The sequence below is a fragment of the Rhinolophus sinicus genome, linkage group LG01 (genome assembly GCF_036562045.2).
Source record: "Rhinolophus sinicus isolate RSC01 linkage group LG01, ASM3656204v1, whole genome shotgun sequence".
In the NCBI taxonomy this organism is placed as follows: domain Eukaryota; kingdom Metazoa; phylum Chordata; class Mammalia; order Chiroptera; family Rhinolophidae; genus Rhinolophus; species Rhinolophus sinicus.
Window position 1 is genome coordinate 131,254,422 of NC_133751.1, and position 18,153 is coordinate 131,272,574.

Sequence of the window (18,153 nt, forward strand, 5' to 3'; positions counted from 1 at the left end):
GGACATTTTAAAATTCTGGATTTAATTATTGGAGGATTTTTTTAAAGTTGAAAGTATTTACCAATGGAACAAATAATAAAATAACTTTCAAATAAAAACATAAAAATAAAATCAAGCAATACAGAGTGTACATATACAAAACAAGAACCTGAATGAAAATAAGTAAAGATTGAAGACATAAACCAAATATTTTAATGTTATGATGTATAATGCTATATTTTAAAAGCAGAATAGAAAAAAATACATTTAAGCATGCTTCTAAAAGAATTGAAGAAAACATTCTAAAATGATAACTGGTTCTCTCTAGATTTTTTAAATTAGTGATAAATTTTTCTTCTTTATTTCCTAAGTTCTAAAATTACTATATTTTTTAAATAAAAATAAACAATATCTGTTATGACAAAATAGTGAAAGAGGAATACTGGCTTCCTTTAATGCCACGTCCTGTAAAGGAAAAACAAATAGGGAGAGATATGATGATTTTACATTAAGGAATAAAAGCTAGGGATGAATTACCATTTGGATAAGGGTAGTGATATCTGATATTATAAGCCAGAGAAGTTAAACATAATTGAATTTCAGGCAAAATAGGAGAAATGCTATATTCACAATTAATGAGTCACCAAAACTAATGTGTGAGAATATGTGTGTGTGTGTGTTGTTGTTGTTGTATGTTTGTATAGATTTCCACAAACATACCATTGACACTTGTAGACTGCAGGGATGGATGTTACTCCAGTTTGGAATCTCATTATCCAGTTATTTTCTTCCTCCATAACTTTTGACATTTTCATTGAAAAATGTGTCTCATCAGTCAAGTCCCTCTAAACTTTAACTCTGTATATTTTTTAAAGTATCTTCGTAAACAGCCTTATATTTCAAACTTCTAAATTTTATTTTCAACTATATTTCACAGTTTATTTTGTGTGTGAAAAATAATTTCTCACTTATAATGTTTATATTACCTGAATAAGACGCATATGGTTTTCATTATTGATATTATATTGTGAAAGGCTCGAACACATATTACTGACTTGCCAAACCACTACAGCATAAATAAGCCGGAAAATAAGTTTCATCAGGAGGCTTATAATTTATGTATTAAAACTGCAGAAAAAGTACAGCTTAAAAATTATCTTGGAGTAAACAGATGACTAAAGTATCAAGATTGCATTGCTTAAATTCACCGATATCTTACAAACCCAAATGCTAAGAAGCAGACTATCTATCAGAAATAATGAACACATTTTAAGCATAGAATTGACCAAATAGTCTATGTTTAGTACCAATTTTTCTTTTGAATTTTGATCACTTTGGATACAAAAATGATGGGACTCACTCGAAACTATCTTTTTTTTCCAGAATACATTGCAGCCACTTAAGTATAATATCTACTACAGAAAAGTTAAACCAGTGAACTCATTTCATTTATTTCTATTTTTTTAGACTAGATACATGCATAGCATGGAATGAAGTAACATATTCCTCGGCCTTTGGATATGATGACATCAAAAGTAAGTGCTTTTCTGAATAAAACTGCTTACATTTATTTTAAATTATTTTTATCTTTTTCTGGATGTGTTACCTTTCTGGATACATTGACAATAGATTTGGTAGCAGAATTGGAAAAAAAAAAGAGTTTTTTTGCTTTTTCTTTTTTTTGCTTCTTTTGTTATTGTTTTTCCCACATTCAAATACATGGAAAAAAAATATATTTTTTTTGTGTTATATTACCCAGTTGTCATCTTCACAAAGATGTGCTTGAGCCTTTCTTTTTCTTACAAGTTACAACTCAAGTCTTCCTATTTAAATAATGACTCTAATCTATGTTACATTTAAATATTCCACCTAATGTTGAGAGAGTTATCATTAAATAAAGAGACAATAACTAGAATGGAGCATAAAGTGATGAAAACTGCTTTCATAAAGTGGTTAGCTATGTTTTTCTCAACACTGTGGATACTTATTCTTTAACAATTTAATCTTTTAAGTAAAACTACATGAAAGAGTTGAATCTGTAAATAGTATAGTATTTTTAGAAAGAAGTAAGATTTTACATCTAGAGTATTGGTATGAAGATATGGAGATTAGAGAGGATAAAGGAAAACTAGTAATATATATATTTTTCTATTTCTTTCATTACATATACCAATATCCCATTATGGATTTGGAAATTATGTGTAATTAGCGTACTATACTAGTTCATTTATAATAGCCATAAGATACATTCAGTGTTGAACTTCTTAACATCTAAGTCATTATAAAAATGGAAAGTAACATTCCTAGAAGAGAAATGCCAGCTTAAATCTCAACCCCAAGAACCAACAAAACAAGCATGTAATCAAACACAAAAAATAAAACATGATCATCGATAACATCAAAATGGCCACAAATGAAATACAATTACATAAATGAAAATGCCCCAATTTATGTAAAATTGTACCAATTTCTAAATGAAACGTTTTCCCTTAGTAATGACTTTTGTTTTTACATAGGCACTTTACTAATATCAAATGTCTAAAACTATAACTTAGGCATCATCAGCATTAAGAAATTAAAATAAACACTTGGGAATGCCATGACTTTGGTGTTGGGGGGGGGGGGCTGTTTTGACTCAGCTTTTCCAGCTAATTGTCATTTAATTGTGGAAGACAGAACAAAGCAGTAGATCAGCAGTTCATAATAACAGCAATTTTGTTCTACGGAAGACATTTGGCAATGTCTGTAGGTGGATTTAGCTGTTGCAGCCCTGGGTGGTGGTAGTAGTAACTAACAGACAGAATGCAGGGATCACGTTAAGTATACTACCCTATAAAGGACATCAACAAATAACCTAAATTACCTGGCCCCCAAATGTCAAGAGGTTGAAAGGCCTTACTTTGGATAAAAGGGGAAATGCTCATTTTTAGAAAATGTGTCCATCAAAGTTGAAAGGAGTATTTTAGGAGGTATTTTGATGATGGTATTTATAAAGGATTGTCACTATGGAGCAGAATTATACACCTGAATTTCTAGCATTTACATGAAAATTGAAATTGAAATAGAGCTAGAGTAATAGAAATAGAGTAAATTAAGTGTGAGTACTTGAAAAAAAAAGTCCTTGTCTTGTAAAGATTAAATGCAGAGTAACTGTAAAGAGAAAGACTATGGACTATGATGTGGCCTTGAACGAACCAGCAGGAGTTGATGGAGCACAATGTGGAAAGAAGGACCATGAAAATGTAGAGAGGTCATAGGGAGTGGAAAGCACATCCTGAGCTCTCTTGACTATGGCTTTAACCAGTCCCCCAGTGAGACCCTATGCATTCATTGGTTTGTTGTATATTTTATATGATTTGCTAGATATTTGTACTAAGGCTAGTTGTACCAAGATCATCCAATATATGGGCTCTATTTCTTTCAAATAACAATTTCAGTTACAATCATAAAGCTCTGGGGAAAAAAAAAAGGCTACTTGAGATAATGTAACTCAATGATAGATTCAGTAAATTAGACTCTCCTCCACTTCCATCTCCATTCTGATACTCCAAGTAGATATACCGATAACCAGTCCACTTACAAAGTATGTCTAAACAACATCTAATGGAATCTGAGTTTTCAACAAAGTGCGCTTTTTTGAGAATGGGAAGGGGCAGGAAGTGCTTCAGCTTATTTCAACACAATTGTCATAGACTGCGTATATAACCTCTTTCTGTTGCAACATGCAGACTATGATGAGCAATGTAAGGCAGGGGAAAAGGAAAAAAAAAAAATGTAAGGGAAATATTTTTGCTTAAAGCAGAGAGAAAATGTTTTCTCTATTGTACTTTTAAAAATGATTCAATGAAATCAATCCTACCCCAGAGACTGTGCACTAAGGAAATAAAAATGATGTGTCATGTTTTATATAGTTTTCTAGAAATATTAAATTTCATAAAGGTGGGACTCTTCTTCTTTTTAAAAACTACCCAACACAAGAACTTAAATATGTAGAATTTCATTTAAATAAGTCAGTCAACAATTTTTTATAAAGTATTTAACACTTCATTGTAGAAACATAGGCAAAATGACTATTATAACCAAAATGAAAAATACTGTTCAATTTAAAAAATGTACTTAAACAAGAACCTGAAAAAGTTTATGATATGCATAACATTGTTCAAGCAAAATTGCACTAGTATTACATAAATCAATAGTTTATAAAGGCCTCAATATGGCAAAGTTTAGAAATAGGTAGTATGCATGCACATAGTACAACAAAAAGTCTCTTTATAAAACAGCAGTTTTTTAATGCTTGTACAAAGGGATAAAGAGCAACCACAAACATATTTCATCTGTTAGGTTAATACATTATGACAGCTAAAAGTCAGTCATGTCTATCAGAGGAACAAAAAGCCCCTCCATACCTTGTGAATAAATCTTTTGTGCCTTTAAAGATATTTGTATAAAAATGCTATCCTTTTTTTTTTAATACAACTTAAATCGTACTTGGTTCAATCAAAAATTGAAAACAAACAAATGAATGGGGTCCATGTGTTTTGCATAACAAAAAAGAAACCAGAGTACCAGAGTAACTGGTCAGCATTTATACTCTCCACCTTTGATTATGGGTATATAATTGTTTCTATGACTTGGGAAGTCCTTTCCTAATATACTTTGGATAGGGCAAAATAATGGATTAGCCATATTGTATGTTGAGAATATTTACCAATTACTCTTTATCATGATGACTATTTTGCCTCTTTATTTTGACCTAGCAAAGAGATTGCATTCACATAATTGAAATTCTGTCATCAATTTGTGGGCTTATATCGTATTACTTTTTAGTGTTCTGTGTGGTAAGGGATTGTGTTAATCTGCCACAGAATGCACATGACTGGGAAGAAATTCCTAAGAAATGAGTACCCAATGCCCTTTTGTATTCTAGGCTGGATATTTACCTCAGGACTGAGGGAAAACAACAGATCTTACCCCATAGCAAGCGTGGTCTTTTCACATTTGCTTATATTTTTGCTATGTGCTACCACCTAAATATAACTATTGTTTACAGGGTGCATATGTTTAGTATATCACATATAGTCCACTAAATTTTGGAAAATGTTCTCATATGTGTTCATGCAAATTATTAATTTTATATGTTTTTTAAAGATTTTCCTCAAAATTTGCATCTATTACTTGGCAACCTAAGGCTAATTTCAAAGCAGCTGATACTGAACTTGTGAGGGCAATATATTTTCAGCAGTCTGGATCAATCTTAATGGGCACAAAGAAGAGAGTTGACCATTCGATCATTCTTCCATCAGTTTAAACGGAAAAGTAAAATGACATTGTATTACAGCTTTCAGACCATATAATGAAAAAGTGCAGAGATTCTTTTTGTTGATAAAGTAGAACCAAAAAAGTTCATATAAAATAGATTGCTCATATTCACACTACAAAGGAATATGTTGTTTTAATTTTAACAAATTCAAAGGTGTGTCATATCAGCAGCATTGTTGTAAATTGTACTGTAGTGCAGTTCTTTTTCATAAAAATACCATACAAATGGTCAATCAATAGTCATCAGCAAAAAAATAGAACCCAGAAAACTCAGAAAACAATTAACCAGGAAAAAGATAAAGAAAGAGGTAATGCTGATGCCAAAACAAGTATAATACTGTTGGAACATACAAAAGTAATCCTTATATTTTATACATTTATACAGCATATAAAAGGTATCGCTGACTATGCCACTGTCTCTCTGATCCCAATTTCTATTTTCTTTGGAAGCAGTTCTTTCCTTTCATCAACACTTCCTAAGGAGTTTCGGCAGTTCTGCCCATCCATATATAATTTTGCATACACTGGATTGGAGTAATTTGTTGGCTAAAGAAGAAAAAAATAAATAAATACAATTTTATTATCAGTTTTGATTACATTAGTTATTTTCTAGCATGTCTATCTTTAAATGTTAACAACAATTATATGCAATAAATTTAATTTACTAGATAGTAATGATTTAAATGCAATTTAAATTCTGTTTACAGACTTTAATTGACTTTATCATGGTATTAGATAAAACCATAATTGTATGCTTTTCAGATAACTTGTGAACCTAACGGGAGCTTTGACATAATATTAAACTCCCAAATACATCTTCTTGAAAACTATATTTAGAGACTTTATTTAAAAGCCTAAACCAAATTATCTTATTTCCAGTCCATATGTTTTCCCTATTGCTATTACAGTGGCAGGAAAGATGTGTTTACAGAAAGTCATCTAATTGCTTACTGCATATAGTTTTTCAATATGACGTTAAAAGCAAGAAAACAAAGAAGAAGAGAAATAAAATACATCAGTGGAGTAGACTTTAAAATAAAAACAATACGTTTGCTTCAAACAACCTATATGTACTTATCACTGGAAATATTTTTTGACTCCTCCACAAAACTGTGGTGTCCACAGGCACCATAACTGGCATAGATATTTAGAGCATTTTGAAGTAGAATTGAACCATGAAGAAATGACCTCTTTCAGTTGAAAAATATAAATGTTCATTATTTTACTAATTGCAACTTAACCCAATAAATGATTACCTAGTGTTTGTTTAGTTTTCTCTCTCCTAAAGCAGCACATTACATTTTAGTTACAACAAAGAAACATTATAATCTCTGAGCCATGCAAATGAGACAAACGTGATAAAAAAAATGAGAATGAAAAACAGGTGATGGGAGACTTATACCCTTATTTTATTCCTTGTCTAACATGAACCATGCAACTTTAGGTAGAAACTAATTACTTAATTAAAAACAAAAATTAATAATGGTTTTATTAGACCATTTCTAATATCTCAATATGATGCTTCATTTTGTAGTATATTTTTATTTAACTGGACATCAAATTTGCATATATTAAAAAAGTATTCTGTAGGAAATAAGTAAAAGCAAACAAATTTAAGTTTAAATTATTCAGTTGAAATTTCTGGCTAGAGATTTATTTTCTATGAATAGCAAATACTCATGTTTATTGTTAAAGCGCTATACCATTTTCAAATTCAGCAGAAGAAATACTTCTACTTAGTAACCTGCCTAAAATGATAACATGTCTTATATGTAATCTTGCATAGGCAGGACACATAACATAAGCCACCAATTTTAATGCTGTTTTCAAATCTTTTGTTAATTAAAAACTCAATTGTTATCAAAATCTAGTAATCAGCTTTGATTGTGAGGGGTTCTGTGATGGAATGGATATGAAATAATGAATTTTCTTCTCTCACCCCAGCAGTTAGTGGTCCTTTCAAATCAGAGTTTAGGTAGATGGGCGGCGCTGTATGTGGAAGCTTGAAAGCACTGGACCCGCCCCCTATATACCTGGCCTGTACATAAACAGAGAATTTTAGTTGCTGATCTAATATCACGGAACTCTTTTCATTAACCTAATCTCGTGGTAAGTCATAAAAATAGCATTACTCTTTAGCCCTGGTGCATGAACAGTGTGTTCACGGGAGCTGTAATAACTTAAGAACTACTGACATTTAATCTGTGCTTCACAGGTAGACATATCATATCCAGGTTAACTTCATCCTCCTAATGAAATCATATCTTTGCTAACAGCGCTGTGAAAAATACACCGGCCTCTCCCACTTAAGGTTCTGTCACTTTGAACATTTCTGATAGTAGCCCCTTCTGGACACTCAAATATCTGACTATTTCTAATTAAAGATTCATTACTCACTTTATACTTTTAGGGAAAAATCATTCTATATTTGATATATCATAAAAAATCTGTATTTTTGAACATCTGACTCTCTTGTTTAAAACAGATTAATTAGCAATTCAATTGGCTCACTAAGTCTCCACACAACTATGTTGGTTTTAAACTTTCTTGGGTCTAAGGGCACAATTAGCCAATCAAATATACTCATATTCATAAATTCATAATAGAGTGTTTATTGGTGGCCTAAAGGGAAAAATCAAAACAAACAAAAACCTAGATGAAAATTTGAAGAATATAAAATATTAATGACTATATATATATTTTAAAAATCTTAACTGTCAACCCAACAATGAATGATCACAAAGTTTGGGACAAAGGCGAGGCTCTTGGGAAACGATTTTAAACATCACATTTGGTCAGTATTGGCTCTTTATTTTTGCCCCCCACAGAGGTCTCATTTAGAAGATATTAAAAACAATCTAAGTAAGAACTAAGGTGAATTTGGAGATAATACTAATTCCCTCTTTTGAACTCTTCAGTGTTCTGTGATTGTCACCTTAGACAAATCTTTTTAAATTAACCTCATGAACTATTTTATTTCTTTTGATTGTAAGGTACCATTAAAGTAGAAAATTTATCTATTTTGAAAACAATAAAAATGACTGCTTTACAAAAATCTTCATTACACATAATGCGATTACTATATATTTGGTCATATCATGACTATACCAAACCATTGTAACACAATGAACACTTTATGAAAAACATTTCAATCTTAAGTTTCAGCGTGACCCTCTGCTTTTTAAAATTGTTTATACCGATTAGGAATAGCTGTGTTTTCTGCACTGACTTCTTAGGCAACGATTCATGTTTACATTTCAAACATCAGGAGCCAGCTAGAATCAGCCATCTAAAGCACATTTAATGTACTTTTGGTCAATCAGTCAGCAGATTGGTAAATAAACATTTATTGAGTGTTATGTGCTAAGTACATTAAAAATATACTGAGGGGCACTGAAGCACAGATTTATCTTCCTAGAATAAATGTGGCATTTTTTTTCAAATGAAGTAATAAAAAGCTATTCTCTTTAAGTGTCCAAAATTGGCTTAATTCCATCACTAGAAATTAAAATGATGGGGAAAAGGAGAACTCTCTTCTTTATGAAAAGCGTGCTTTGGCATGTCCTGTTCAGTTCATATTATACTTACAGACACTGTATTTTTATTCCTAAGAAAAATTCAAAGAATATAAGAAGTCCATTATTTAAGCTGTCTTTCTCCTGCATAGATAAATTATCAAATAACAATATGCAAGTATACATAGTCTTTCAGTTACAAGTAGAAAACAGCAAAGCTTAGATTACAAAGATTTATTTCATGAACAATTTCAAATGTAGGGGTTAGTAACTGAATTAATAGTGAATAGTAAGTATAAAATTATTTCTAATTAGGAAAAACAATCACTATAACATCCCCTGATAAAATTTATTGATGCAATAATGATTGATTTCTTGTCATAGAAATGAATACCTGACCATCAATTTCAGGCTTAGACAATCTGACTATGAATTCATAACTAGATTAAATGCATGGAACCCAATTCAACTTCTTTGGGAACAGCTGTTACTATGAGTGCAAAATCATTTGAATGTAGATTAGTCACTATGATTACTTTCAAAGATGTATTTTGGACAAAGTACCTTTGATATATCAGAAAATAAATAAATATTCAACAAATTAATGAATAAGCTAAGAAAACTCATTCCATCAAAGCACATTGATGCTCTTAATTCATAGCAAAATATTCCATAATTATCATGCACAATATTTAGATAGTATAAGGAAGTGAATCTTTGCAAGTTTATCTAGATAATTGTATCATTTATATATCTCTCTTAAGAGGTGTCAATCTGAGCATCCAATACTAAGAATTAATAAAAAACAAGACTTTATATGTATGAGTGACATATCTTAAATTAATATGAAGGATATTATAGCACATAGAAAAATATTTTTCAAAAGTGAGTTAATTACAAACAAAGCCATGAACACGGTTCAGTGAAACAGTTTGGAAACAAATTACTTATCTTGACAATGAAGTATGGTGCTCTTTTTATTGTTAAAAAAATTTTTTCAGACAGTAGTTGTACACTAGGCTGTATATTTAGATGTGCTGGCGTCTCGACACATTTGAGTAAGATATTATTTTAAGTAATCTATACATGCTTACAAATTAAGTGAATAAATAAACATGTGTTTTCCAAAACATGTTGTATTAACTTCATACTTCAGATGAATGCAGTCCATAATTCTACTTCTTTTTCAGAAGAGACAGTAACTTTCAATGCATCCTAAAGTTCTTTACTATAATTTCAAATAAAAAAAATGCTGATGAAATTCAGAACCATATTGCAGAAATGTGACTCAAGAATGTCGGTGCTCACTTTCCATCATAGTAACACATATTTATTACCTTTGTTGGGTCTATCATAAAACCAGGATCTAAAAGACCTCCATCGTTGTGGTCATGATCCACCTCATACATGTTGTAAGATGGATTGCCAATTTCTACATTTATTCCTCCATTGATAATAGGTTGTCTTCGAATAGTTTTTGTCCTAGAATATGTAAATAGTAATATAAGTGCAAATTATTTAAATAACACAATCATGGTGTATGAAAGTATATTTGTAGATTTATTGACTTGTTTTAAAATAACTAATGGTAATTTCATAAATAAAATTCATTTAAAATAAATGACATTTATCGAGTCACAGAACAAAAATGTCTTACTGTGATGTGAATTTTCCAAATTATTTATATTTAACAATAAAACCTCACTTGGAACATATTCCCCCTAAATACCTAACACCACATTAGTTGAAACTGAATATTCACTAATCAATTATCTTTATAAATTCTACTTTTCTCCTCTCTTTCTGAAAACAATCCCTAAAAAATAGTGATAAGGAAACTTTGAAATAGATTTTTTCCAAGACCCAAGTCACATAGCTAAAATCCTTTTTTACATAATTCAAAAACTGACTCACAGACCTTTGGTTCTGGATAATAACCCCACAGACAACCCACTCCTTCTGGATCTTTAAAACTTCATATTCATATAAGTTGAAATAATGACACTACTAGTAACATATAACGTAAACAAATGTACAACTTGGGAATGAAATGTACAATTTCTAATATGTAATACATATTCGGTATGATTGTGTTGGCATTACTAATCTTACACATTAATATTATAAGATCCTTTTCAGAGACTCTTGCAGTTTCAAGGAAACAGTATCACAAATGTAAAATTCTACTAAAATTTTAATTAATTTGTTCCCTTGTTAGTTATTTAGAATATATAAATGGAGCCATTTCATCACCATGACACAGGAAAAGGGTTGTCTAAATTATAATCACTCAAAATAGAGGGATAAACTGGTTTGAGAAACACAGGATTTTAGATAAAATAACTTAAGTTTTACAACATTTTAAAAATCACTATGTTTCTGTAACTATTTGTGTAATTTATTTACTAACAGTTAGTCTAGAACATTGCCTCTTACCTTCTTTTTCTTTTACAAAGCACCAAACCAATTACTAAGGTGGTTATCAAAGTCACCAAGAGGACTAGAGGAACAATGATGGCAATGCTTCCTGAAAAAGAAATGAATAGATGAATGCATAAATAAAATGCAGTAAAGGTTGATATAACCAAACACTTTAGTACACCAAATCATTTGACCATTGATATAATAAAAGTAAAGCTTAGGCCACATGTCGGTATTCCTCGTTCATAAGTCCATGACAGAAACTTCACTCTCCTATTAAATTCTTAATGGGTTGGAAATGTTTCTTTAGATATCTTTCACGTATATGTTATAGTTATATATTTATATATTTTGAGGTTAGAAATACTGAGTTCTTTGCCAATCTGAGTCTGAATCTCACCACACATTTACTTGCAACGATGTAAGTATATGCTCGTAACTCCTTATAAATCAACCATGACTGAACACATACGTACAAAATTTCACTGGCCACATTCCTACCCTCAGTTTTGTTCCTTTAGCTATAAAATACTCTCTAGCCAGAAGTACATGTGGCAAGTTAGATGGCAGTCTTGCAAAACAAAAGGTACATCAGTGTTAAATTTGTATGGACATAGGCCTAAATATGTTTCACAGCTTACTTGAAGTGAGACCTTGGATGGTTTATTTAAAATTTGAGTCATGCCACTTTAAATATTATTTATTGAATATTATTTATTATTCTTTAAAATATTAAATGGTATGTAAAAGTATTTTTCCAAATGATATTAAACAAAGGAATTTTTCAAACAATAAAAAACAAAACACATTAAAAAAAAATTGAGGCTCATGCTCTTCACCGATGAAGCACAGAGAAGACCTGCTACATAGGGCTGTTAGCTTAATTCAACAAAATTGGTGTGGGCAGCAAAGGGAATTTTCTTTTTCAAGTTCCAGTTCCAAAATAGTTTCAGCAAAACATATCTAAGGGGTTTGGCCTATGTTTAAAAAGACCACTTTTTTTTCCCTTTTAAAAAATGTACTTATAAGAATAATTTTAGTTAGGCTGTATCAGGTATCTTCAAAATGCAATAAAATATCTATGGAATAGATCTTCAAAAGTGGTCAGAACTGAGTATTAGTTTTCACGCGTCTGAACATAGGGGAGAAACGAAACTGAGGAGAATCTGTGTCCTCCATTTCTAGGTTGGCAATAAGAACAATCAATTTTTTCTGCCACAAAAGCAGACAATACTTGCTGAAAATGTGATCCACAGGAGGAGACACCTAGGGTTATATGTGACTTATACAGGAAAAAAAACACACTGAATGCAAGTGTTGCCTGATAACGGGAGAGGATTACGTAGCTCTGTCAAGTACCTAATGTTAACTTTTCCAACAGACAAATATCTAATGCCCATGAGACAAAGGCTTTCTTTATTTGAAATAAGCATCTGGTTGATTCAGTCAAGTCAGCTTAAGCACCAGTTAAACTAAGAAACAAAGCAACCAAAAAACAAGTTGAAATTTAATGTGAGGATCTTGAATGAAGAATTATTAAATGTTTTAATTTTCCTCTGCAAATACTTGTGCATATAAAAACACACATGTGATAGAAATGAATGGTAATATTAAGCACAATAAGCAGTGGCTTAGGTTCTTTAAAATATAAATAAATTTCAGTTTTAATAGCTCTAGCCAGAAATTATCTGTGTAAGATATCCCATAGTTGAGATTACTTACCAAAATACCAAAAAGTTTTTATTAAGAAAATGTCATGTATAAGATAATCTGTCACTATGAAACCTCAAAATAACTTGTTTAAAATAACCAAATAAATGTCTCTTCCATGCAAAATAAAATATGGCTTGCTTTCTTTAGTCAGTTTCTAAAATAAAATAAAAAAAACTCATTTTAATTTTTCCTATTGCTACCGTACCAGGACTATACAACTTAGTGAGTTTGATATTATATGTAAACTTGGTTTTGAGAATGTGAACTTTATATGAATGTGTAATTCATTAGTAATTAATGATAGTACAGACTCTGGCACATTGGTTACTAATGAACATTTGTTCACAAATTTTAAATACCAGTTAACAGCTTGTTTCTTCATAAAGTATGACTTCACCTGATTGAGCAAGACTTTATAAATATCCTTACTTTATTATTTATCATTTTTTCCTGCTAAAATTTGTGATAAATTGGTAGGTATAAAATACTTACTGATATTGGTTTTAAGGTATATAAAGTTATGCTCCTCTCAATGCCATTGTATATTACTTAGAAAATTAGATTTTATTTGTTCTACATAATGTCTTTTATTTCTTTAATACAAGTAGTGTCTTTTATTTGTTCTACGGAGTGTTTTTAACTTCTATAAGTTAGAAGTGCTGTCAATTACACACGCTAAGAACAAAGAACTTCTTTTTTCTTCTTTCTTCCATCACAGATGGCAGTTCCAATCCTTTACATTACAGTACTTTGTTTAAGAGCCTAGATTTCTAATATGTTTATATAATAAATCAAGGTAACTACAATAATGCTTAAGATTGCCAATAAATAATGCAGCGTACCAGTTTGGCAAGTTATAGAAAATTTGTAAAATAGTTTATATCAATGGAAATAATTGGCAACCACATATATTTTTAGAATTATAAGACAGGTATTTATCAAAATAGTATATTTTCTAAGTAGAATATATAGCAGTAAATATAATATTGCAACATATGATGGTTATATTGCAGGTGATTTTTTTAGCAGTACATTATTTGGTGGATTATTTTTAAATGATTTTAAAAAGTACATTCTATACTTATTAAGGCTTGAGAGGATATCATAACTACCTTCTCATATAAAATAGAGCAAGTCTTTCTTTGCAACATTGTTCTGAATCCTCATTATACAACATTTTTTTCATTAGAAAAAAGAACTGTATTATGAAGTTGTTGTGTTCTAGAGACCCCTTCCATGAAAGAGTTGAGATAATAAACTCTGGAGCTAGGCTACCTCTGTTTGAACCTCAAATTACTAGCAACATATACTTGGCCAAATTATTTACCTTTGTCTCAGTTTAGACATCTATAAAACGAATGTCATCATTCATATCTAACTTATAGTAATGTAAATAGGATTACATTAATTCATAGAAAGTGCTACATATATGCTTATTAAGTAAAAATATATATTGCCATAGGATTCTGTGCATACCACTGTTCTGCACTTTTTCACAATTCATTGTAAAGCTCAGTTTATTTGTCATTTGAGGGCATAAACTGTTTATCTCCCTGTTTTGCAGAAAGCACAGTTCCTAGGATATCATACAAACTGCTCATTCAATTCTTATTTGCAAATATATTTTAAGTGTTGCTATGTCTCAGACATTCAACACGCACTCTCCTTAGCACTGGGGATACCAATGTCCCTCCTGTTGTGTTGTTTGATATATAATAGAAAATGACAAAGAAATGGTTTTATTTAACCTGGTGTGATAAGCCCTAGCCTTGGGGAAGTATACATTGCTCTGGAAATATAAAGGAGAAGACTCCAACTAGATCTGGGATATCGGAGGACTAGATGTCTTTGAGACTGGAGGGATGAGTCCTTTTTAGTCCCATGAAAGAGAATTCAGGTCAAATAGGAGGAGGAGATATTTAATTATTCTAAGACAAGAAATGTGAAGAGTTGGAGGAGGAGTGATTAAGGAATAACAGCCTGGCAGAAGTGCGGAATGGAGAGTGGTGGAAGGTGTTGTGGCTGTAGAAGACAGTCAAGGTGATGTCCTGGGGGCTGTGTAAGTCATGTAAATGAGCTGGGCATTTGCACTATTTTAGAAAAAATGGTGAGGTTGAAGAAAATTTAGGAAGTAATATCTACTGGATATATTGTTTGACTTGACTTGAGAGAGAAGGAGCATTGAGAGTGACACTTAAGTGTTGTTTGGGTAACCAGGCAGATTTTTCAGTCATCTGTACACACAGGAAGGCAAAATAAGGTGCATGAAATTGGCTGGTTGAGTGGGAAAAGGTGATGGGATCATTATGGGATATGTTGAACCTCAGATTCCAGTGGAATATAGATATAGACATAGATACAGATCTAGAAATAGATACAGATATACATATACATATACATGTGGCAATTGTTCAGTGAGATATTTGTCTCATACTCAGGAAAGAAGCCAGGATTGAGAACAGTTATTTGGGGTAATTAACATAGAGTTGATAACTGAGGAATTACTGATTGCCAAGGAAGGGCATATGTAGTGGTAATCTGAGCGTGACATAAACAGGAGGGAGGGGGGAAAAAGCATCTCACCAAGAAGACATTGTTGCTTCAAGAGGGGTAAGAAGGAAACCAGAAGAGGTTAACATCATGGAGGTTAAAGAAAGAGAACCTTTTGTTTATCTGCTGAATTTATAGTAGAAAAGTATAAGTTATATCATTACAACTGACCTCTTTTGACATATTGCTATATATTCTCTTAAATTTGTGTTTACATGAAGAAAATATCGTGTTCCAAACTTAGTAAAAGTGATCCAGCTTCCCCTGACTGTCAAGAGACTATCTATGATCTTGGTCCTGTATATTCATCCTCACTTTGTACCACTCTGCCTTTTGTCCCCTTGGTGCCAGCACACTGGCCTTCTTTCATTCCCTTGAATGAATCTATTTACCATTCCAGGGTTTTTAAACCTGCGGTTCCATTTGTTTGAAGCACTCTGGTCCTCTCCACTTCTTTTTAATCATTCAAGTCTCAGCTTAACTATCACTACCTCAGAGAAATAACTCCTGACCTCAGTTCTCCCCTGCCATTCTCTGTATTTGCCTCTTTTTGTCTTCCTTCACAGAGTCAATCAAAACTCACAATTATTTTATAAGTTGCATATTTACTAACTTGTTTAATGGCTATCTACATTTTTAGAACCTCAGCTTCATAAAAAGAGGCACTGTCTTACTCACTGACTTATCTCTGGGAAAATGGGTAGTACTTGGCACTCAGTAGAGGCTTGATAAATGCTGGTTGTGGAATATTTAGGACAGACATTATATTGTTGCATTTTTCAGTTATCTTTTCATATTTGCAAATTTATGATTTCTTGGTATCACATAATTACTTTTCCTTTCTGCTTTAAAACATGATTGTATAAAAGAGATAAGGACAAAGTAGGAAAAGAGGAGGGACACAAATAACCCCCTAATAGATATCATATCTGTTTTCACTACAGTAAATACAGCATCTCTATATTACTGTACCACAAATGTTGAGATTTTTATCCTCCTTAATTTTAGAATATATGAACAGCATAATTCAAACATTGAGTGTCCACTCTCTTTAAAAGTTATAAAAATTTAAAATAGGAGTATATAATGAGTACTTTATCATCCTTTGTTTAAAACTCTTCAAAATAATTTCAGAAAAGTCAGACTAGCTTTTCCAAGTGAAAACTATCCATGCAGGCAGTCATAGGATAATAGATTTGCTTAATTCCACAGGCTGACTTATAGATAATTTAAACAGAAAGGGCCAGAAAACATTGGTATGATTACTCAGAGATGATTAAGAAAGCTGTGCATCAATTAGAAAGGTAAATCTCTGTGCCAGTTGACAGTAGGCTGACAAAAGCAGTATATTCTTGATTATTCCAAGGTCCAATGATTATGGAATGCTTCACTGTAAACAGAAATGCAGATCTGAAAACACATTCCTAAAGTAAGAATCTTTCTTATTGGGCAAATGACTTCTGCCCAACTTCACGGGGCATTTAATAACCACTTAAAACCACTGGACTTCACGAGAGAACAAAAATGGTCTTCCTACCTTAAGAAGAATCAGTTTAACTATCTTTTTTCTTTTCAGAGTTATTGAAGGAAGTTTCTCCAAGCATAAATGTCTGATAATAAGTACCTTCTAATGGAGTCACTATTTGGTCAACTTTGCTCAAATCTGAGATAATGTGACATTTATATGTCTAATAATCCTTTCAATGTGCATTGATACTTCCATTAAATTTAATGATTTATTCAGGAAGGAAGGACAATCATCAGAATCTTTGGAAAAAAGGATACAACTACTTGCAACTCCTCCTCCTATTTGATGCTCCCTGCTTAGAACTTTTGCATGTAATTAGAGGCATTTCCTCATAAGAGAGCTGGTTGCCAATGAAAATAGTTGGAGATGTCAGCCTCCAATCTGGCACACCCTTTTTCTATACCATTTTCTAAATGCCAAACTTTCCCATCATTCAAAAATTGAAAATTCAATTGACATTATATTGTTTCCTTCTTGCTTTTCATGAAGTTTTATCAATATTTAAAATTGTTTTTGACTCTCTGAAAGGCTATGCATATCATTTATCTTAGACAATTGAGAGATTACCACAAAAGAAATGCTCAACTACCTTGGCTTTACAATTTTCAACTTATAAATTCAGTGTGTTCTACAGGTTGGTAACTTAAAATGCATTTTTCATTAAAAAATTATCTTAAGAATGGGTGTTTTGCAACTAGATCACAAAGGCACATGCAAATTACTATGCTCCAGATTTATTATTAGTAATATTAGTTTGAACCCTAGATCCTGGGAAGAAAGGATGATTTTTTGTTTGTTTGTTTGTTTGTTTTTCTTTTCCTCTTCTTTTGTAATAGCAAATTGGGCAAGGTATATTTTGCCACCTCTACTATTTTTTATAAACAAATTTACCAAATCTTAGGTCCCTATTTCTACAACTACATGCCCATAGCTTTCTTAAAGTATTCTCTTGTCCCTTTTCGAAGGACAACACACATTCTAGGGTAAAGTGAAGGTGCTCCATGACCGAAGATGATTCACCTCATCTGTCCAAATTCAAATATTCTTGTCTAGGCTATTTATTCTAGACCTATTTGCCATTTTTCAAAGATGCTCATGTTTATTAGCCCAAATTAATTTCTAAATGCT

At 31.6% G+C, this 18,153-nt stretch overlaps 1 protein-coding gene across 4 annotated transcripts in view; it reads right to left on the reverse strand.

The window, feature by feature from the left end:
- Positions 1–3,960: 3,960 nt before the first annotated feature.
- LRP1B (LDL receptor related protein 1B) overlaps positions 3,961–18,153 on the reverse strand; it is a 1,798,389-nt gene continuing 1,784,196 nt past the window's right edge. For 3 of the 4 annotated variants that reach the window (XM_074335786.1, XM_074335783.1, XM_074335774.1), the window contains 4 exons: positions 11,250–11,340; positions 10,151–10,295; positions 7,238–7,336; positions 3,961–5,844 (listed from right to left, as the gene is read on the reverse strand). In XM_074335786.1, the coding sequence (XP_074191887.1) occupies positions 5,704–5,844; positions 7,238–7,336; positions 10,151–10,295; positions 11,250–11,340 (476 nt within the window). In that variant the 3' untranslated portion in view covers positions 3,961–5,703. The remainder of the gene's footprint in view (positions 5,845–7,237; positions 7,337–10,150; positions 10,296–11,249; positions 11,341–18,153) is intronic. The other variant, XM_074335779.1, reaches the window with a different exon arrangement.